Raw genomic sequence first — 23986 nt, forward strand, 5'->3', positions numbered from 1 at the left:
AAAAAAAACAAAAAACAACCTAATAGGACATAAATGGGATAACACCATAACTTCCCTCATCAACATAGCACAAAATATTCTGATTTGATATTTTCTTTTTTATTTCTGTAGAAAACATGTAAACCTACAACTATATCCGACACTTTTGAAAAATTGTCAGATTTTTTATAGAATCTCTCATTGAAATAACTCCACTTTTTTGAACCAATTTGGAGAAGGCTTGGATTTCCCTTCAAACTCTTAGTGTGCTTCAAGTGCTGCTTGGCACAGAAATCCTCACAGCATTGCACACACTGTTCAAAGTCCCCAGTAGAGAAAGGGTTAATAGCCACCATATATAAAAAAACACTTAGTGAGGAGATACTGGAAGGCGCATCACGATTGTGAGTTCACTCCTGCCGGAGACTCCTCTTCCTCCTCCTCCTCTTCGTCTTTCTCCATGATCACGTCCCGCTTGCTGCTACCACCACATGCCCCGCCCTCCTCCTCCTCGTCCAGCAAGAACCGGTAGAAGAGCCCGCTATCGTGGAAGTGGTGCTCCTGGTGGGTGTGTTCCAGCAGCTGGCCCAGCAGGAGGCGGGTCCCGTACGCCGTGGCCTCGCTCCGCCCCTCCGCCAGCCCTACCTCCAGCAGCCAGTCCACCAGGTCGGAGCCCCGGAAGACGTTCCTGTACGTCCTCAAGTGGTATCTGTTCATATAACAATGAATACAGGATGAAACATATATACATCATCTGAAAAGCATAGAGGCTGCATGTGAACAAAAACCTACTTCAGTGGAATCTCATCTTGAGATCGGATATAACAAAACCCTCTAAATACAACAAGGTGATTCTGCAGGATTCAACTTTAATATTCATTAATCATTTATCACAAATCCATTTCATATTCATTTATTCTATATTGATCTGTTTAGCTTTTATCTATTCATATAGAAAGAGAAACCTGGTAATTATCATGGTTTGAAGGTCCTCATTATAATGTGGCTTCCTAGAAGCAGAATGTGCTTGCAGCTTTTTGATATGATACACAAGCCACACAAAAGCTGATCTGAAGAAACACTTTAATAGAAGAAGTTTGAAACATATGACTACTGTTACATCCATGGTTGTTTATAAAGAAGCACAAGTGTGAAGTTATATTCTGATCGCTGAATCTTGTTCAGTAAAGATCATCTTTTACAAGAATCATCAGCCATTTTCACATGGTGCAAACTGAAGCATTTATGCTCTCATTAGCGAGAAAAACAGCTTAAATTGATGAAATTATGCACAAAGAAATAAATAACATAATACCAAGGTCTTTGAAAAGATAACTCTGCCTGACACAGAATACATGTTAAGATATGACTCATCATGTTCTTTGGCTGCTACTTTATACAGTCCACTCTCATAACTTTATAACTTGAGTAATATCTATTCCCACTTTTGCACTGTACCACTTGCCTGCTTTCGCACAGGTGGATTACCAACCTGTCCATTCTCTGTCGACCTGCAAAAAGGATCTCGTTTAGGGGCATTGAAGGCGTTTGGAGAATTGCGGGAGGAACGGGTTAAGACTTGCCTTACAGATAAAATCATCTTTTTTTTTTAATGCTTATTTCTTTTTGAGCATTTGCACTCTTTTTCAAACTGTCTATCTGTATAAAGTTACGACTTACTTTAAGTCTGTGACTATAGCATCTTGGCACCGTGCCATGTGATGAGTCTTGAACTGTTCACATGTCATCATGACCTCTGGGCTGAGGTCATTGCGACGGGGCAACCGCACTTTCTCCGTGCCGTAGATGACTCTTCTGAACCTAGCGCAGAATGATAATTTGGGGAAAGAGAAGGGTTAGAGTTTGTGTGTATGGATATCTGCATTTTTGCAGGGCATATTCCCACTACCCTGCATGAAACAGAACACAGAGCCACACTGCCACAAATTCTTTGCAATCTTTCGGTGGAAATGACACTTTTCTTGGTGTGTGCAGTGTAAGGCACTTTCTGCATGCAGAAACACAGTGTGCTGTCATTACACTGTGGCATCACAGTCACACTGGGAGAATCTGTACACAGTGTGACAATTTCACCACACTGTGGCCATGCAAGACATGGACAAGCAAACTTTTGACATGTGAAGCACACATACAAAGTATGAATTTTGACACAAAACTGTGTGAGGGTGCAAACACACTGTTTTCATGCAGTGCCACACGGTGTAACACACACTTTGGCAACAGATCTAATCACAGTGTGTGTGTGTGACTTTGTGTGTATGACACTAAGGAGCTTTCGATTGAGGGACAATAGGGCATACCGGACGGAAAGTTAACCAATTATCTCTTTCTCGCTCCGTCCTGATTTGTTGGCTCTTTTGATTTCTGAGGACAGGGACACCTGCGTCCATTGTACTGTGTAAGCGCCTAGCTGGCACACGCATGTGTGCTGTAGGCCCTCCTACTTAAAAATACTAAAGCTAGCCACTCAGTCCTGTTTACACATCAAAGGCTATTTACATCAAGAACCGTCTTGAAACTTAATCTGATGGAAAGATGTTCGGTTTTGCGCATGCACCGATCAGTTTTACGTGCTACTTACTATCCCCATTCCTATACAGTTCTGAAAATCAAGAGCTCACTATATGTTCAAACTGAGAGATCTGGAGTGTTACAAGATAATTACACAACGTGGACACCTCATTTTTATGCAATTTCTGAAACAAGGTGCATCGTCTTCTCTTGGGTCGAGTACTTTAAGCCAACCCTGCCAAGTGAGGAAAACAAAGGACATTGTATATATAATACCCTATTTGGTCTACACTAAATGATGATCAAGATAATGCAATATTACTGGAATCATATCACTTTTTAGAAATAAAATTGAAAATGAAATATTGTGCAGTGAAAAGCAACGACAAAGCTGTTACTAGGAAAATGAATTGAAATATCAATGTGGCATATAACTATACAGACAACTTAAACCATCTGAAAGGCAATATTCAGAGAGTACGTAAAAAAAATTTGTTGTTTTGTTTTTTCAAAATCTGTTCATACAGAATTGAAAACTTCTTCGTACAAGAATGTAGCAGAAAACTCAATGGAATCCTTGACAGTGGAAAAATGTTTCTCACTAAAATAAAAATCTAAGATGAATGGTTCTACTTGCTACCTGCATCTCTGATATTGTGGGAATATGAACTATGGGAAAAAAAAAATGTTGCGGCTGACAGTAATCCATTTGTCCTCAAATGGCCAGACTCTGTGAATGACAGGATGTACCTACTGAATCTTCCACATAAAAGTGCCAGCAAAAGCCATTTTAGAACTGTTTAGTAGCCCAGCCATATTTGTTCCTTGATAGCTTGATGGTACTAGCTACTATTCCATGTTCCAGTGTTGTTGTTTTTTTGTCTGTTAATTTGAATATGATCACACAGACCAGTCAGCAAGCTTCATATTTTTATCTATCTATTTTTTATCTATTTTGTGCTTTCATCTATGTCTTTATTTTGTTTATGTTTTTCATTTTATTGTATTTTTTAAGCCACACTACAAACAAACATGATGTTTGTTAGGGTTTCTTGAATATCAAACTCCCATAAACACCTAGGTTGATTTCACACAAATAGAGGCTTCTAATGGCAAATCATTTGATTACACTTTTATACAGTTCTGTTCTCATTCTGCATGCTGAACACCACACAAATCAGAACATGATAAGGTACAATATGATACTAACAGAGTCATCCCTATCCCCAATTCACGATGCACAAACCAAAAATCCCCTCAAACAAAGTGAAATGAAACATAACCCAAGACAAAACAAAGGAATTCCACAATGACATACCTACCTTTGCACATGCAAGACCAAGGAAGGTTTTGAAGGGACATGACGTTCATGGGTCTAGGGCAATTACCCCCTGGGTAATTACCCTGGACCCTTCCCTTGGCCTTAATCCTAATCCTAATCCTGAACCTAATCCTAACCCTAACCCAAACTCTAAACCCTAAACCTAGCCCTAACCCTAATCTTTATTCTCACCTTACCGCTAACCAGTATTTAGCCATGGGGGTTATAATTGACGTTGGGGGGGGGGGGGGGGGGGATTGCCTTGATACGGACATACGGACATTCATAGTCCCATACAGCCATGACATCATGACTCCAAATGTTTGCACATTTCGCGCAACCAGAAGCTGGCACGAAAATAAAAGCACCCACAAATTTTTGCATGTCAAATATTCCAGTAATTACGTCATGAATCCGTGGAATTAAAAAAAAAAAACATGTGCAATTTATCTTACCCGGCCAAGCGCGAAAAAATTACTGACTCAAATATATCCATTTTTACAGTAGCACTTGAATGTCACTGTCACAAGCATAAAACAATTGTATATATCGGTATATATGAGCTGTACGTGTATCATACTTCATCGCACGGTACTATGAAACAGCAATATATACACTTTCTAATCGAGAGATAGCCTTGTGCATTGAACATGGATGGTGCTTAAAAAAACAGCAACAAAAAAGATAATAATATTAATAATTTTTTGAAAGTCCTTGATTAAGTGATTGCCACAGGCAGGCAGGGATACAGTGTTGAAAGATTTGACACAGTAATGGTTATATAAAGTGTCACACAGAGGACTGGAAATACTTCAGGCAATTTTCAGCATTCCACAAACGTAAGTGCACAGGGAAGCATGAAAATTATATATAAAATGACAAGAAGATTAATAAAAAAACACAAAAACGACATTGCAAGCAGCAAAGCAAGCAGATTCAGGGTAATATGGAGGACAAGCTACACTGCATTCAACACAGGCATAGCTTTTTAACAGTTGAATTAGTTCGCCTTGGACGTAGAGGCAACGATCATACGGACAGTAGGCTTGGTTTTCTAACCCAGAAACAGCCTTGTGTCTTCCTTGGCACTGCACAGCTCTGTGCTCACTCATATATCGACGAAAATCCCAAACAAATGACTTACTGAGCAAAGTTCAACAAAAATTAATGGGACACTAATCTATATGTACTTTGGTTACAAGGAAGAGGGATTCTTATTCATTTTCTCTCTCGAGCCGCTGAACTGAACCAGCTGTTGCATTTGTGTGCATGTGTGTGTGTGTGTGTGTGTGGGGGGGGGGGGGGGTGGGAATAGTGTTTACAAAAGTGAGTGTGTACATTGTATGTCTGCCTTGCTCATATCATCTCTATAACCACCCAACTGCACAATCCAATCACCATCAATGCAGAAAGTCATTTTCTCTGAAATTGTGTCAAATTCACTGCTTCTTTCAATGACCTGAGGTCAACATTATGCAAAGTTCTTGGTGCTTAGGGGTCAGAAAACATTTGCAAAGGGAAATTGTGGAAATCCTTGGTTTGTTATCACCCTCATATTAACAGGTGTACACACACTCACTGAAAGATTGTGACCGTAGAAAAAGCATGATAACAGGCTTTAATATGACTGCTTGCCATAATTTCATAAAGTATTCATAATGGCTGTCAAGAAAGGGGTCTGGTTTTGCAGACAACTACTCTATGTGCATGTACACACTCACAGGTTTGTGGAACCATTGCAATATTGTATATGTTTAAAGATGTATCCTATGGAGTCGGGGGAACACGCACGAGCATCTTATGAAGTTTGTTGGAGCAGCACGGTGTGGCTTTAGTTCGCACAAGCTATTACTTGGTATGCTGTTGTTCTTGCTGGTTTTTTGTTTGTTTTTTGTTTTTAGTGATGAACCGGGATAGAGCAGTGCTATTTCTACAAGAATGTGCACATACGAGGTATTTATTGGCATGTACAAGTATGAGACGTATAGCATCATCTAGTGTTTGTAAAAGGGTTCTGCTTCGAATGGGTGCTTTAAATCGAGCATCATCTATAATACTGGAATGTGACAATACAGTCAATAAATGCTTGCGGGTGTATAATACATGTTAATAATTCAATTGTATGATGCTATCTACCCGTTTCAAGGGCATGATTGTTGCTCTCTTTTGCTCTTGCCGGTACAAATTATCTTTGAGGTCAATGTAAGCCAAAAACTGATGCAGAAGCAGTAAGCATGATATCATTCAAGTGATGCTTTGCAGGTAAGTCTTTCCAAATGAACACAAAAAGCAAATAATAATCAAAATAATGACCATATAAAAGCAAAATAAATGTAACCGCAGCTATATGAATGATCTTGCAATTGGTCACATCATACAAAAAAAAAAAAAAAAATTATAATAATAAATGATAGCAGGCATAGAATGTCAACTTCTGGTAAATGCAGTAGTACAGCGATTTGAGGCGATACCTTTTTTTACACGGTTTTTTACAAAGTCTGGCCCTATCTCCCGAAGAAGGGATAGTTGTGGTGAGAGAAAAGAGATAAAATTAGCCAATCACAAATGCATACGACATAGGAATAAGTGTTAGTAAAATCAAAACAAACGCAACCATCTAAATAAGAAAAGAAATGTATAAATCTCAGAAGCTACTAATACATACATCATATTACAATAGTGTGAGTGTTATCTGTTACGTCATGCTTTACTAGTCACAGTGAATTCAAGGTCAGAATAAATGTAAGTTTGTTCTAATAGACACATGCCTCATGATGCAAGTAGTGGAAAGAACATTCCAAATAATGTTATGCAATTATAGGTCTCGGGTTCGAATCCCGATGGAATCCCATTTTCTTTGCTCACTTTTCCACTAATAATTTATATTCTTTCTGGTCAGTTTATTCTGTCTTTATTTGTTACAAACTCAAAAAGCTGCATCACTTCGGTGATCCCTCGCATTTATCCCCAAGTTGAATTATCCTTCGGGTTTATGCCAGGTTCAAGTGTGTGCGTGTGTGTCACACACAAACACACTGCTATAGCTTCTGACCACCCGAGCATTGAGAATTAAGGGTTTCTGGGACGAACACTGCACTAGGGCTTTCTATAGCTCAGTCGGTAGAGCACCGGTCTAGCAATCCGGAGGTCTCGGTTTCGAATCCCGATGGAATCCCATTTTCTTTGCTCACTTTTCCACTAATAATTTATATTCTTTCTGGTCAGTTTATGCTGTCTTTATTTGTTACAATTATAGGGAAATATAGAGAAAGAAACATTCTCGATAGTACTATCGGCAAACATTACACGCTTTGCACTCATAGCTTTGCTGTTATTCATTCACACTCTGATCAGAGCACAGCTCAAACTTGCGAACGTGCACCACCGCTCATTATGCAATATCTGCAATACTTGCAAGCATAACACTGCGCATATACTAAGATGACCCTCTCAAAAGGAAATAAAAATTGTTAAAAAGTCGTAATCAAACTCTTTGGGAGCAGAAGGATGCTGGCAACATTTGTCCTACCCCTTCTCTATCAGACCATTGATTGAATGATTCTATCATCCCTAGGGGGATAAGACCTTGTATCTCATACATCATGAACTTTCAAGAGTGCTGAAAATCTTTTCATTTTTGCAACATTTTCACAAAATACCATCAATGCTGACATCAAAAAATGTAGAAATATTGTTTTGCATTACATTAAAAACTGCAATGTTTTAATACTCAAATCAGTATTTTTGATGGTCAAAATTGAGTTATACAGTTTTTTAATATATGCCAATTGAGATACAATGTCTTGTCACCCCCCTGGAATTATATTCTGCTGAACTAATTTGTTCATTAGGAAGTGTTCAGAAAGAGAAGAATCTCAGGGACATTGCACTTACATTCTGACGACGGGCATGATGACGTTCTCCGTGTCGAAACCGAAGACGGCGAGGGCAAAGAATCCCTGACCAAAGTTGAGGATGCAGTCCAGGAAGGAGAGTTCCAAGAAGATCCCTGACTGGGTGGATCCTAGGAGCTTCCACAGGCACAGGGACACGGCCTGGATTGGGACATGGACCAATGCAACGAGATTCAGGGTCACTGCACTTTTGTTGTTAACCCTTTCCGTGCCAGGGACTTTGGACAGTGTGTATATTCAAATGCTTTGGGGTTTCCTGTGCCAATTTGCACTCAAAGCATGCAAAAGGTTAAAAAGGCAGAGGAGAAGTATGAGTAGAAGTATGCTGATCCCATAACTAGCTTTTTAAGGAAATGTTTTTAAGTAAGCATCTTCACATTAAAAAAAAAACAACCTCTCTTTGCAATTTAGATAAGCGCTCTTGCAGCATGTACGCTAAACTTTGGTTTACAAAACATACATAAACTATTGGGAAGAACTTATCTGAATTTCTGTATCATTGCAGATATTCAGATGCAAAATTTAGAACAGACACACACAGTTACATAACATATTTTTAAAATATATATATACGTATATATATATATATATATATATATATATATATATAAATGAGAGGAAAGCTTTCACGAATTTTCTCTGACGATTTCAGAAGATTTCTCTTGCATTTGGGGTAAAAAATACTTGAACCCTAAACCTTGACAGGATAATTATTCTCTAAAGCAGCTCTTTTCACACTAAACTGGAATGGGATGTGATGTAACAGTAGGTGATAGTACAGTTAACGAGGAAGAATTTCTATCTACAATACTATAAACCATATCTGCCCCATTGGTGGATATTTTGACTCACCACAATCATAGACAGGACCATGAGATAGAGGAGGACAAGATGGCGTCCCAGCTGGTGGTTCTTGGCTTCATCCAGGGCCACCACATCCTCCTCCTCCTGCTGGCTGATCTCCTGCAGGTTGCGGTGCAGCAGCATGCGCCGGCACTCGTTGGACCGGTAGTGGGAGCAGTTGAAGCGGGCGGGGCACATCTGCCGCCGGATGGCCACGTTCAGGTTGGGCAGGTCCTCGATGTCAGTCAGCGGGGAGGACGAGGAGGGGCTGTCCAACGACGTGGAGGAACCCTCGCCAAAGTCCCCACTGCGCAAAGAATCTATTGGGGGTGGGGGCATTAAGTGTGGAGATGGGTTATTACCTTCGCCAAGGAGGTTATGTTTTTGTCAGCATGGGTTTGCTAGTCTGTTTGTCTGTTTGCAAAATGTGTAAAAATTTTTTGAACAGATTTGAATTAAAGTTTCAGAAAAAGTTGGTAATGACACTAGAACAGATGATTAAACTTTGGTAGTGATCCACATTATTGTCTGGATCCAGGAATTTTCTTGATTTTTTTGAAGGATTATCACTGGGAACACAGGCCAACAAAAAAAGGAATTCAAGCTTCATGAATTTGAGGCACATATAGGAGCACTGAGCGCACACTTGGGGCGCAGCGAGAAGCTCAGGTTGAGACACTTGAAAGGATTCTGTATCATTGTGTTCAAGAAATAGGGTCATTTTTAGCATATGTGTGTATGGATGGTAATGAGTTGTTTGGCAGAGGTCTGCGCTCTCCGAGTGCTTCTCTAGCATCTAACTATGACAGCCAGTGGTTCTCACATGATGCTTTGCTCTTTTAACAGATCACGTTATAAATGAAGCCAGTCCATCTCATGGACCAAGTAATTCTGCACATCTACTGTCAGTCCATGAAGTATTTACCTTGGTACCATCAGCTCTCTTGCGAGAATATTTTTTGCCAGTTATAATTTTGCAGGCATCCTAGCATACCGTCATTCTACCAAGCCCCATTTACTCATGGGGAAATGATAGCATTATAGACACTCGACCTTAAAGTCATTTGTGCCTTGTTGAGTGCACTCTGGACCCTCAAGCCACCAATTAAGTAAATTAAACTACGTCCTACCTTCTGTAATATACTACATCCACTATGGATGCCTTTTTTTTCTTCCCTTCCATGCTAATAGTTTTGGTATAGCAAAAAAGGGTTACTTGAGAGTGTCCAATTTATCTCTCACTCACCTTTTTCTCCTTTTTCCAAGAGATTCTTTTCGAGGCTGACACTGGTATGGCCTTCCGGCTCGCTGTTGGCCGAGTCGTACCCCGGGATGGACTGATACTCTTCCTGCCGGAAGCGGTCTCGTCGTTGCAGCGCGAAGAGGAACGCCACAGTCAAGACGACGTTAAGACTCAAGACCACGACACTGGCAATCAGCTGCAGTCAGAGGGAGAAGAACAGGAGGAGGCAAGGTTAAAGAGTGCATCCTTTTCGGCTTTTTGCAACCACCATACAAAGTGGATTGCCCACTAACATGCTTGCATCTCTCATGCATCATAATGGGTGTGGTGTGGTCTAGTGGATTGCCCATTCCACACTCAATATCAAAGGTCCATAGTTCAAGCCCTGACTCCATGCTTGTTTCCTATAGAGCAAGACATCTTATCCACAACACTCTTCTATATGTCGGTGTAAAAAGGGATATTCAATAAGGAATTCCAAGGAATAGGAAATATCACTGCCTACTAACACTATAATTAATCTGCCAGAACAATAAACATGTAACACCTGGAGTATATTACATTATTCTTTACACAAACACCAGGGTTGTCTCTACACATTGCAGAGGGTCTGTCCTTACAAACACACAAATTTAATTCTGGACCCTTGTAAACTTTAGGCTGCAAACTGTCCATGTTTTAGAGGGAAGAAAGCAGGACATGCTGAAAGTTACTGACATTCTAGACAGAATATTTACTGGAGAAACTGACAAGTACATGTCATTATTATGGAAAGCAACTCTTCAGTAATTCTGTTTGTGCTTCTATTTCTACTCCATACGTTTCAGGATGAATGGGGAATCAGCATTGGTGGTCTCTTGGAGCAAGAATAAGATGGCTTCTCTACAGGCCCTGTTTCATCACCAAAGCCATATTTTGGGTAGTATAGGTAAAACTGAGTAAATTTCCTGAGATCTACACAGCCTTTAATTCTGCAAGTACTGCAAAAACATGATAAATTCGCGACATGAAATTCATGCAAATTGGAGCTGACTGCCTTTTTCGCGGCATGAAATTTTCGCGGATTGCCACTGGCATTCAATGCATATAGTGTAGGTAAGAACTCTTGTGTGCATTCTAATTTCGCAAATCTTGGCTCTCGTGAAACGTGCAAAATTAAAATGCAAGCGAACGTTCCTCGTTTTACAGTATTTGGAGGATTGTCTCAGGAGGAAACCAAAAAGTCACACTAACCTGAGGCTTTTCAATCTCATACAAGACATCCACATCGTCATGATGCAAGGGGATGACGGTCACTAGGATCCCCGTAATGATAAGAGGGGCACTGAAAGGAAGGAGGAAGAGCAAATCAGATATATCATATTAACCCTCGGTGTGTCTCGTTTATTTTCAGTCCATACGCAATGTGTATGAAATTTGTGTGCATTTGACTCGCTGGCACGGAGAGGGTTTAATAATTCTTGCATCAAGTTTTTTTTTTCATTTTCTATTGCACCTGATTGGCAAATTTGGATTCATCATCGTAAACTAACACTAATTATTCAGCATTTGAGTACGAGCCATGGTAAGAAATCATGGGTTATCAATTGAAACACAGTACCTGCTGCCATAAGGGATCAAAACCATCACTGTCTATCAGGCCGAAGCTTGGTTATCTAGTGGATATGACATCTGTCTAGCATTGTAAGAGGTTGTGAATTTGTATTGCACTCAAGTATGTATGCTAACATCTTTTTTTTTCTTTTTTTTAATCATGGCTACTACTCAAACACTGAATAATTGATGTTCATACGCTGTGAAAGGCGATTTGTCAATCGCTTGCAATAAACCAGATACAAGTAGCCATCAACTGTTCCACTTTGCACGTGAGCAGAAAAGGGTCATATGCTAGTGTTTAAATTCAGTGAGATACAGTATGAAATACCTGTGCTGTAATGATTATTTATGTACAGTGTAATCCTTACAAATGGTGCTTGCCAGCAAGTCCACCTAACAGCAAAAAAGTATTTACAAAAACAAAAGTTTGTTCACATATTCAATGTAAAATAATGAAATGGATGTAATTTATATCATCTTTGAATCTTTAAATCCACACATGAAAGTATAATTTTCCCTGACTTCTGACAACTGCTATATGTACAAATGACACAAAAAGAATGTGCTGCATTTCTCTAGATCTACCAACTGAGTAATTTGTTTGACCTCTTGGGTTCTTAGGGTCATTCTCATGAAGAATCAAATATGCCAGCTAAATGCTGTGCACCACGAAATTCACTTGATATGGTAATGAACATCTTGTACTGCACTTTAAAGCGCAGGTCATAAGTTTGCTTTTTATAAAAATTTACAGTATGCTAAAAGCAAATGTTTCACTTGTGCCATCTCTGACTTGGCCCATTTTAAATGCATAGCATGCAACGATAGCAGAACAAGAGCAGTTCACGTTTGTGACATTTTTACGTAGACAAATTCTGAATATCTACAGGGTCAATCTGACACCAAAGGAATGGCCTCGTGGTCTCTAGCACTTGGTGCAAAACACCAAGGTGGGGCGAGGTGGGAGCTTACCCCCATCCGTAGATGTAGAAGAAGAATCTGTTGCGGACGACAAAGCAGGTGCTGCGATAGCGCAGCAGGAATAGCGCCAGTGCCACCATGGAGGTCCAGCAGCGACACCCAAAGATCCCCACCATGAGAAAGATGAAGTGCACGACCCGACCCCAGTAGGCTGTGATGTGGACGGAGTGGCAGATGATCACACTGAGAGCCCCAACGGCCTGCGGAATGGACATGAACGACAACCTTCTATTTAACAGAGAACTTGAAAACATTTCTTGCACATCCACTGAATATGATGTGTGTGTGTGTGTGGGGGGGGGGGGGGGTGGGGGTTTGGGAGGGGGTAGTTTTAAATGTATCTGGGTAATTACCCCCTGATTAAATACTAGTTTATAGTGATAAGGTTAAAGTAAAGGTTACAGGTTTAAGGTTAGAATTTGGGTTGGGGTTAGGTTTACGTTCAGGATTTAGGATTTCAGTTAGGGTCACGGGAAGAGTCTGGGGTAATTGCGGTAACTGCCTCGGGGGTAATTGCCCTAGACCCAGTTGTAACATGTGGTCTGAATATAGCACGCGAGTGATCAGTATCACATTTGGAATGACTACTGAATCGAAATTTTGTGAATTGGGACTTGTGCCACTCTTATTCAAGTGGTTAACTTTGCAATCAAAAGAACACAGACACTGAATGGGAAATGAGTATTATCCCTGTCCAAGAATAAAAGTTAGCCTTATCTTGTCCTTGAGAAGATATTCACTACAATTGTGTGTAGGAGGCAAAACATCGGTGTGTTAGCAATGCCACAAATTTTAGTCAACTCACAAAATACTTGTCAGCCATTAACAGCTCATTTGTGATGTCATTGGTCTGGAAAACCAGAAAGGTGTTGGCAATACACAAAGTCTATGCAGTTCATATTCTTCAGGCTCTTAACTGAGGATGTCATCACTAAGAATAGGATATGAAACTTGTGACTCATACCTCACACATGCTTATTCACTACATGTATGCACAACCATCAGTCCTTTTTGCTCCGAAGATTTTACAGTCCCTGTACACAGTGCCCCAAGAAAACACCCTGAAGAATAGCAAACTGAAAGTAATGATTGAAGGCATAAAAATAGCCTGCCACAGAGTAATAAGTGGGTGAAGAAATTCTCACCTGAGCAATGATGAGGTTGGCTGTGAACTGGTGGGGTAGGTGGGACAGTTTCTTCCTCAGCAGGAATATGATGAACACCCATACCTGCCAATGCAGCAAAGACACGGAACGCATCAAACACAATCACGACGCTTGAACACGTCAGTTTGGAGCAATACTCAAGATCGATACCAATGTGAAATGACGTAAAACAAAGCACAATTTGTGTTAAACTGATGTTCAGCACAACTGACAGGACATGACGGATGGCAGTTTATGATTTGACAGCGTCGATGTTCAGCATCTGTGTAAAATAATGCTCTTTTAGTCATTTATGTCTAGTATTTGACATTGATGAGGCTAATGGGAAAGCTTGCAGCGACAGACAAATGTCACTAATACCATACACTTAATGCTGAGTCTGGAAAGTATTCTAATTTTAAATATCGTGTCCAAGAGCATGCTTCAATCGTTATCTTTGCAAGCAGTGATGGAGAAGTTTGTAATGCATAGGTGATGGGATTATTTGTTTTATAAAAGCAAAGGTATTAAAGTTGTTCTCCAAACATGTACACAGCACTGCTATTATTAAGAATAAAAGATCAGGGGCTGAACATATCCACGTTTCTAAAATCTGTCGTCTTGAGCCGAGTTGAATTTGGGTTTATCATGTGACTGCTAAAGAAGCCGACTGAGTGCACGCAATCAAAATTACCCAGAGATCAACGACTGTACATCCCTTCCACAGGAATGGGCAATAAGGACAACGTCGTTTGGTACTACTGCTATTGCTTGGGGACTTGAACCAGGAACCTCTGGTTTGAGAGTCTCATCCACTGAACCACCACAGCTCCTGTAGGAATCGACAAGGATGAATGCCTGCAATGAACACTCTGAGTTGCCAATTTGAGGATGAATGACGATCTTGGATATGGGGACGACTATCATGGCATTTGATTCCTCACAGGAGGAGGAGATTAGTTAAACTGAGTAAGGGCTGACTTACAGCTGACGCCAGACCGATGCAGCTGACGTTGAATGCCCCATCGTCCAGGGCGTCGTGATACTGGTTCTCTGTTGCCATGGGAATCATCACCATGGTAGCAGTGATGAACATGAAGGGGGCGGAGACAAAGGTGCAGTAAACCATGGTGGGAGCGATCTAGCAACAACAACAAATGACAAGAGGAAAATTCACATACTGTAAACGTGGAAATTTTCGCGGTACATTAATTTTTGCGGATTTCGCGCTACGTTCGGCTAGCGCGAATTCAAAAACGCGCGAATATATCTTCACAATTTTCTATGCACATTTTGAACGGGATGAATTGTGTGCGCTTCATCGATGATACTGCTACGTAGTACAATGTACAGGCATGTTTACGCTACTAGTACTGTGCGAAGAGACGATAGATTGCTGTGTACTGTAGCATGCAGTGTGCACCGCGCGCACCGATGCTACATTCCCCCGTCACAGCTGTACTACGTATTTGAGTGCTTGTACTCGCAGTCGAGCCGCTCGCTATGTCGCTTGTCGTACGCTGGCATAGCAAGCTATCTAGCAGAGGCTTTGGATGAAAGCAGTGAATGTGTACTACAGTAAAGTAACCTGCTGCGGAGCGCGAATTTAAGAACCCGCGAATACGTTTTCGAGCCGCTCAGTTCGAAAAATTAATCGCGCGAAAATATTGACGTTTACAGTAGGAGGCACACGGAATAAATATCAGAAGCTCGTCAAAAGAAAGTGGCAGATCCAAGACAATGTATTTGGTATGTAACATATACAGTGTAGTACTTTGAAAACATATCAATATTTGTAGCTGTTCTGTGATACCAAAATCACATTTGTGAGGATTGACTATCTGTTTAACATAACATCACAAGCAAACTCTATTCACTATAATGATGCACTTTTTCCAAAATGTTCACGGCATGCCTGTATATTAGGTTGCATAAAAGTATATGAGACATGTTACTGACCGTTAAGTCAATTTTATATCTGGGCTTATGAAGAATACTTCAATGGACACAGAGCACATGGCCCGATGGACACAGTGCAATATGCTGCCAGTATTACAGCACTGTTTTGAATCCAACACATAACAATTACATACATGCTTTGACATTGGTGAAATCTGGAGTTTCCTAAATTTATTGGACAGATTTATTCATGACTCTTTTATTCTGAGGCTTTTATGGCTACCTCAAAAAAAAGAAGAAGAAAAAAAAGGATCAAACACAAACTATAATTTGTGCTAGAAAAAAAGAAAAAAGATTTTCATCCTCTTACAAAGCTGTCTACCAGAAAATATATTATTTGAAACTCCAACTAGACGAAGGATTAACTGAAGTCTTTTGTCTTTGAGGCATTTTTTGGAGAAAAAAAAAGAATTTGCGAGACTACCTTCCGAGGAGATAGCTCCCCTACTCACCATTTGGAGGGATTCCTGGTAGTGGGTGGCGTACAGGAAAACGGTGGGGGCGGTGGGGAGGGAGCCGTAAAGGAAGCCGAATGAGGCGTAGGTCTCCGTCAGTGTCTCATTGCCCCGCCCTGGGTCAATCACGTAGACCAGCTGGTTGACCACCAGTGGTAATAGCAACCTGCGGAATGTCACAATTTAGAGAAATTTGTCACCACAATTTGCAGTCCAAAGATCCAAAAAAAAAGCAGACTATAAATATGAAAAAAACAAAAACAGATAATCATATATATTACTAATAAATTATTACCATAACACTAATTGCAATAGCCCCACTACAAATACTGTAGACACCAATATTTTCGTGTGATTACCTTTTTGCGCTGCACGGCTCAACAACATATTTGCGGGTTCTTGAATTCATGCTGCGCAAGAGCTTACATGACTGATTTCTTCCAATTCACTCACACAAAAAAAAAGTAATGTGAGGGTTCTAGATGCTCTCTGGTGCTATCTAAGGCTTATTTTTTTCAACATACGATAGCAATAAAGTAAGAAATCCTTTCCAACGGAGAAACAGGGCCAGGGCGGGAGAAATTAAATCTCAAGCGGGAGAACGGGAGATTTTGCAAAAATGGGTTTTCGGCGGGAGATCTCCCATCGAAAACGGGAGAGTTGGCGTCTCTGAATGTGCAGACAAAATCCGTAGGATATTTTTGCAAGTTACAGAATTCATGCTTGTCTTAAGCTGCGCAAAATACACGAAATTTAATGTACCGCTAATATTTCTGTGTTTAAGGCATAGATGCTCACAGATTTGGAGGCGATGAGCAGGGCCGGTGGAAGGAGGGCCATACCGCTCTGCTGGCGCACCTTCCCCACCATGTTAATACCGAGGAGAAAGAGGGCCGTGGCGCCGAAGGAACTCTCCAGGGTGGTCAGGATGCCTTCCAGGAACACTGGCAGCCGCTGCGAGAGGGCAAAGTTGAAGACGATGCCGATCGGCACGGTGATGAAGATGGGGTTGGTGAGGAGACCCTTCATGATAACCCTGTGGGAGAACAAAGAGATAAGATTTTTTTTTTATTCTAATGTGACAAGCATGAATGAAATGTATATAATATAGATAAGCATTATGATAATAATCATAATGAAAATAATAATGATGATGATAATAATAATAATAATAATAATAATAATAATGACAATAAATAATAATAATAATGATAATAATAATAATAATAATAATAATAATAACAATAATAATAATAATGATATATTGATAATAATAGTAATAATAATAATAACAATAATAATAATAATAACAATAAAAAAATAATAATATAAATAACACTTATACAGCACTTAATTACTAACGTTTCCAAGCGCATTTCTAGGCATACTATAGTTCTGAATTTGTGCAAATCTTTTGATCTTTCTTTCACATGCATAATTGAATTATCTCTAAGGAACCATTCCATCTCACTGAGACAAACAAAATCATATCTAAGCCGCCATTCACCTCATAAGATTGCTGAAACGAAATCAAATGTAAGTAAATACATATTGTATGCAATGCTAATCCTACCCCTGAAAAAAAAAAAAAAAATTATCATCATCATAAAGCATGGGTTTTAAATACTGTCACATGAATTCCTATCTGTCCATACATGATTATACATTACAAGGATCAAATGCAGCTTGGCAATTCTATAAATCTTGTCATATAAACTCAGTTTAGACTTTAGAGTCAGCAGTTCAGTAGTCTTCCTCAGCAAATAGATAAAAGGGTGTCACACACAAATCAAACAATAGAAGCTTGTACTGATAACCCAATAAGTTGTTACTTGAATTCTGTCATAAAATTCAGCGTATCAGGGTAATGACCCCCCCAAGGGCAATTATTCCCCCCCCCCCCCCCCCCCCCCCCCCCCCCCCCCCCCCCCAGCTAAAAACTCGTTAGTGGTAAGGTTAGAGTACAGATTATGGTTAGGGTTAGATTAAGGATTAGGAGTTTGGGTTAGGGTTAGGATTAGGTGCAGGATAAGGATTAGGATTTGGTCCAGGGGAAGGTTCCGGGTAATTGCCCAGAGGGTAATTGCCCTAGACCCCTAAAAAGAGGTATGGCCACTCACCAGGCGATGTAGGCCTTGTGCCTTCTGTGCTCATTGCTGGCAGACTTGTTGGCCTCCAATGAAAGAAACCCCCATGGATTGATGAACATGAGGTTGACAGGGGCAAGGATGTAGATGTACTGCATGATCTGGGGATAGCTGTTCTCATACAGTGCCTTGACTATGGGAGGAGATAAAGATTTGGGTAAAAAATGTATACAGCTGTACATTTCATCTCACATTTTGGCATTCCATCTTGCTTTCTTCATATTGGAATTTGACTTTGCAGATGAATTGTAGTGAATATGAAAATTGAAAACAGTTAATCAAAAGGTAATGATACTCGGATGAACTGTATTGTGTATTCTACAACAATAAAAATAGTCTCCTACAATATCAAGTGAGATATGCTCGCCATTGCGGTAGAAACAAACCATCTACAAGTTACATATAAAGTCAAGCATATTTTGCAACAACATCTTAGATGCAATGATTATGTTCATTAAAAACCGATTGAGGATGAACTGATTGTACTTTAACCCTAACTAGGCCGGGGGGGGGGGGGGGGGGGGGGGGGGGGGGGGGGGGGGGGGGCCTCCGAGGCCCCCCCCCCTCGACGTTCCGCGCGATGTATCGCAATCGCAAAAAGCTATCGGCGCGACGTTTCATGACTTTTTTCTTTCGAGTCTCCCGCATCTTTTGACACCAAATTTGCGACGCCCGGGCGCGCGGTTCCGAAGTTACGCATAAGTATGTACACGCATGTCAGACCAAAAATTGCTCAAAAACGTTAATTCGTGTACAATTTCAATGCAAACTGTGCTTACTGGCAAATTTCATAAAAACATGATTATTTTGGTGTTTTATTGATTAAAATCAATGAATAACATATTTTCTTGTTCGGAGCGATGTCGCGGACAAATTTCATCGAAAAAACAATGAAAAACATAAAGTCGAAAAAACAAAGAAATACATAAGAAATTCAAAAAAACAATAAAATACTTTAGAATTTTTTCTGATATCACAATTTTTTTTATTACATTTGCTAAGGACACTAAAAAGAATATTTACACAAAAAATGTGCCTGTTTTGAGCTTTTTTTTGGTGATTTATACCAAATAGTCTGATTTTATGCATCATCATGCATAAATTAGCATAATTTAGCATAATTGATGACTTTTTGAAAAATTAACTTAATGGCATTTTAGATTACATCATAGGCAATGTGTGTGCCAATTTTCGTCGCGATCGCGCGGTCGACGGCCGAGATCTGGAGGGGGGCCTGGGAGGCCCCCCCCCCCCCCGGCTCTATCAACTACAATGTACCTAAATAGCCCGGCCTAGTTGGGGTTAACATGCATTTCCCACAGACACCTGCCCAAGTATATATACATACTCGGGACTAGTCTTCAACGGGTTAAACACTATTTCCAATGTTTGTCACCAATATACACTGTACATAATAACACAATCACCATTGTCAATGTCTGTATACTCAAATGGAGAATAAGATAGTACCGGTAACTTGCAAAACATGAATACCATATAGTTCATCATGCATGACTGTAGCAATTGAAAGAGAAGCGAGCATACTGTCATCACGCAAGACAGAGTCGCGCCACTGGCGATCTGTCTGAGGTTTGTATCTCAGGCCTTTAAGTTTGATCTATTTTTGCTACCAGCATTTGGTAGCAAAACTTGCAACTAGTCAGCAGAACTTTACTCCAAGAAACGTACGTAATACATTTATTCATATGATGGGCCAATGTCACATTTCCATCGGTTGAATGTCTACCTAAATTATCCAGAAGGACTCTTGAGCCTGTAAGAAGCTCTTCCGGCTTATGAAAAATTATCATATTTGCAGATTTCAAAAGTTCCTCACACTGTCATGCTCCTCAGCTGCAGCTCTATTTGCTTGTAGCTATCTGTGCTAATAATAGTGTGAGTGCCTTGAAAAAAAGCTAACATGACTGATAGTGAAACCATAGTTGGTATGAACCAACATTTATCATTCTTGCTGAACACTCACCAATTGGGTATCCCAGTGCGAAGTCGTTGCTCTGCGTGGCGAAAATACCAAAGAGCCCCGCCTTTCCAAGACCGGCCCATCCGCTCACCAACAGCGTCCCCACATACACCACGACAAACACTATGGCCTTGCCTATGAGAACACTGGACCAGAATAGCCAGTTCACCTAAATATGCAACATTTGATGAAACAGTGTGAAGGATCATTCTTAGGGCTGACTGAATTGAACATTGTAACAAACCATGGTTGTGTTGTAAAGGGCCAAATGCAAACGACATTGGCAGATCGGAGCAAATCGACTGCAGTGCCCAGTAGACAGTGATCCCTCTGCCTAAATTCGCATTTATCAGAATGCTTTATGATTTTCCTAGGCTAGCATGAATTTCACTTTCATTCATTCTTTTTTTTTTTAGCTGTAATCCTGTCAGCTATAATCTTTACTCACAATAAACTTGAGTGCTTTTCCCATCTTTGTAAAGTCATACACACACGAGTGCATGGATGTACCAAATGTGCCAAATTTCATAAAGGCATTTGAAGACTTATAAACTAGACTTCCTACACATTAGGAGCTCAAAAAAAAAAATAATAATTACCATGACAATCTAACAGACGTAAACTCAAATCTTAATAATCATAATGCCTCTAATGCACTCACAGTGGAAGCACAGAAAGTTTTCAAACGTGTATCATTCTAAGCAATGTGAAACTGAGGAAACGGCATTTCCTTAATAGTTCCCTCACTGACATCTGTGAATTATACCAGCAAACAAATCTCCCTAGGTGTTACTGATACAGGAAAAGAGGAAATAACCCAGCCCACCAGCATGCTGATTGCAACTCGATATCACGCAGCTTAATCGGTTTCACAAGGAAAGAAAGAAAATGTTACCTCAATTCCCTTCTCCACACCTTATTTTCCTAGGTCAATACTTTCATACAATACAGACTGGCCTTGATGTTACAATAGCTAGCAGACAGACAGGGCTGGCGAGTGTATCATAATGCAAAATACAAGGTGTACAAGATCCTAGGAAGGGCGACACACAATAACAGCTTGCTTGGCATGGATATGAAATGTATTCTTACATCAGCACTCATCTTGCACAATAAGTGATACCATAATTCCTTTAACCCGTTGAGGACGAGTCCCGAGTAGGGACCTATACTCCGGCAAGCTTCTATGGGGAATGCGTGCTGCAGCAATATCAAACCATCCTCAATGGGTTAAAGGATGACCTCTAAGGCTCTTGCAATGTACCATGATGCATTCTTTGAGATCAGGTAAAAATAAATACAAGTAACTTCAAATCAAAACAGAAGTATCGAGCAAAGGACCATTACACTTTCTTTTTTTTTACAGCTTTGAATAACACATCTAAGAAAAGGAAAGAACAGTATTGAAAGTACACAAAGTAAACTAGAAAAGCACTCTGAGAGCGCAGACCTCCGTCAAGCATGCAGCACATTTCCACCCGCTCTGATCTTGTTTGAGATCAGTGATTTCCACCCAAGTACAGAAAGCCGGCTGATTTCCCAATATAGAAGTCTTTGTTACGTCATAAACCCTCAGCTGCACAGCGCGCCTTGCCCTAGCAGAAACTAGAGCACGCGCTTTAGTGCGCGCATGCAAACCTCAAATACGCGCAGCCTGAACTCCCTAGTTCATTGACCCTACCTGCCAAAATATCAAAAATCCTTCATAAATTCCCCAAAAATTCTCAGATCACTACCAAAAGTTAATCGTTTGGTACTTGTGTCATTCTCAACCTTTCCTGCAAGTTTCATTACAATCCGTTCACTACTTTTTGAGTTATTTTGCACACGGACAAACGAACGAACCAACTAACAAACAAACCAACGGTAATGAAAACATAACCTCCCCCCTTGGCGGAGGTAATGATGAAAAACATGCAGCATGCAACAAGCTTACTAGCTCCTAAGTGTACATCCATGGCAACCAAAGGTCATCGCTTGGTATCATAAAGTAAATTGTACAGCATTTGCCCATTATTGGTACGTTCAATGGACACTTGCTTTATTTGTCCTATAATTTGCAAAGACATATTGTGGTGTGACTGGTAATTTCTTTTCCCATCGAAAGATACTCAGCTAACAGCAAATCTCCCTGCGATTTCATAACTCCTAGTGATCTAAACAGAGGATATGATATTCTGATGCTAAATTAAAATCAATGTCAAGACAGCCAACTCTTACACTGTCATGATGCTGGAGAATAGATCACATTTTAATGTACCATTTTCTTGGTCAACATATCAATTTCAATATTTAATATGCCAATACAGTGTAGATTGAGTGTACGGTAAACCTGATTACATGGCAAAGACATGATAAAAATCAGACATTTAACACAGATTTAAGTCAAGAATTGGGAACTTTAGATAGTAGTCTACCTGCGATGTCTGTGTATATGAATTCATATGACCTGTGGTGCGACATGGTTTGCAATGACCCCTAGTGTCTCTCAGCTGATAACATAGAGCTTACGTTGATTCTCATAAGTGGGACTACATATGGAATAATTGCACAGTCTCTTGCTCCTTGAAATGTGTGTGCACAGGGATATACATGTGCATCTTGACCAAAGTCAGCAGCCATGCCTTGTCAAACCTACCTCACTGAAGTCTAGGATGACCAACGATTTGAAGAGCATCGCCGGAAGGGCAAAGTAGGTGACGTAATGACCCAGCCCCCTGGACTGGGAGGGGCAGACGACCCCGCTGCGGCCAGCGACGTACCCCAGCAGGATGATGGCGAAACATTCTACGAGGGCGGGAACGAGGTTGTGGAATGCGGCCACCGTAGAGTTCTGCGATCCGGAGATGGCACTATCGTTTGCCAATACGTCCACATTCGATGCATTCACTCCAGGGTTTGGGAGAGCAGCAGATAAATCTATCCCCGACATACTGCTGTCTTTTAATCAGGTTTCTTTGGTTGGTAAATCAATTCCACAAGTTGGCCTACGATAGAGGAGGAAAAAACAACAAAGAAACCCAACATGAGATGCATTATAAACTACTAGTAGATGGAGCTCAATTATGCTTTAGTCACACATAAATCCCTAAATACATACACCATACACCAATCGACATGATTCAACACAATCAAATTGAATAGACTGACCTCACTGAAATTAAACAAGATGAAAACTTACATGGCTAAATTCCAAATTTGAAAAACAGCAAACTATGATGCAAATAAGACACAGCACAATTAAACAACAAACTGCATAAATCATGAAATGAGAAAGGAATAAAAATCTCACGTCGGACTTCAAAACCAGTAATTCCTACACTGCAAGAGCAGCAGAACAGTGTATGCACAGCAGGAGTGGTCCAGTTCAGCACACCCTCTACATAAATGTACCTCAATTCAACTATTCACACCTTTCCTCTGCAACTAACCCTTTTAGGTTGTAAGCCAGAGCTGATCACTGGAGTAGAACCCCATTACGTAACACTATCGCAAGACACATGTACCTCCACGCTTTGGCTCTAAGTCAACAGTGATTTTACACAACGGAACCAAATCACTCCAGGCTACACTCACTGCTGAACCACTGAAAAAACTGTAAAGTAAACAAAGATCACCTGTCTGTGACTTATTCTTTTTTTTTTCTTTTTTTTTTAAAGTTCTCTTTGGTAATGGAAGTGCGTTCCGGAACAGCCTTCAAAAGTGCCCTTGTTGTATAAGAAATGATAACACCGAGTATCTATTGTTGTATGTTCACCATAAAACACACACACAAACTCAGAAGAGTCAGAGTTATGAAAGGTGAGGCTTTTTTGTTTTTGTTTTATGTTTTGCCTAAAGACAATTCACAACATGCTGCTTTCCTAGCATAAAGTGTGTGTACACTACCC

General features: G+C 40.3%; 1 protein-coding gene across 1 annotated transcript; it reads right to left on the reverse strand.

Annotated features, from left to right (window-relative positions):
• Positions 1-375: 375 nt before the first annotated feature.
• On the reverse strand, positions 376-23076 carry LOC139711695 (lysosomal cholesterol signaling protein-like). Its single transcript, XM_071623553.1, has 14 exons — positions 22735-23076; positions 20100-20265; positions 18089-18248; positions 16770-17004; positions 15966-16136; positions 14540-14695; positions 13555-13638; positions 12401-12609; positions 11066-11156; positions 9860-10028; positions 8599-8975; positions 7727-7887; positions 1660-1800; positions 376-688 (listed from the first exon to the last, which is right to left on the reverse strand). Exons 1-14 carry the CDS (start codon positions 23026-23028, stop codon positions 376-378), a joined length of 2727 nt encoding a protein of 908 aa, XP_071479654.1. The 5' UTR covers positions 23029-23076.
• Between the last annotated feature and the right edge of the window lie 910 nt (positions 23077-23986).

Source organism: Diadema antillarum, unplaced genomic scaffold (assembly GCF_040938485.1).
Source record: "Diadema antillarum isolate AM-2024a unplaced genomic scaffold, OU_Dant_1.0 seq00001688_RagTag, whole genome shotgun sequence".
NCBI lineage: Eukaryota > Metazoa > Echinodermata > Echinoidea > Diadematoida > Diadematidae > Diadema > Diadema antillarum.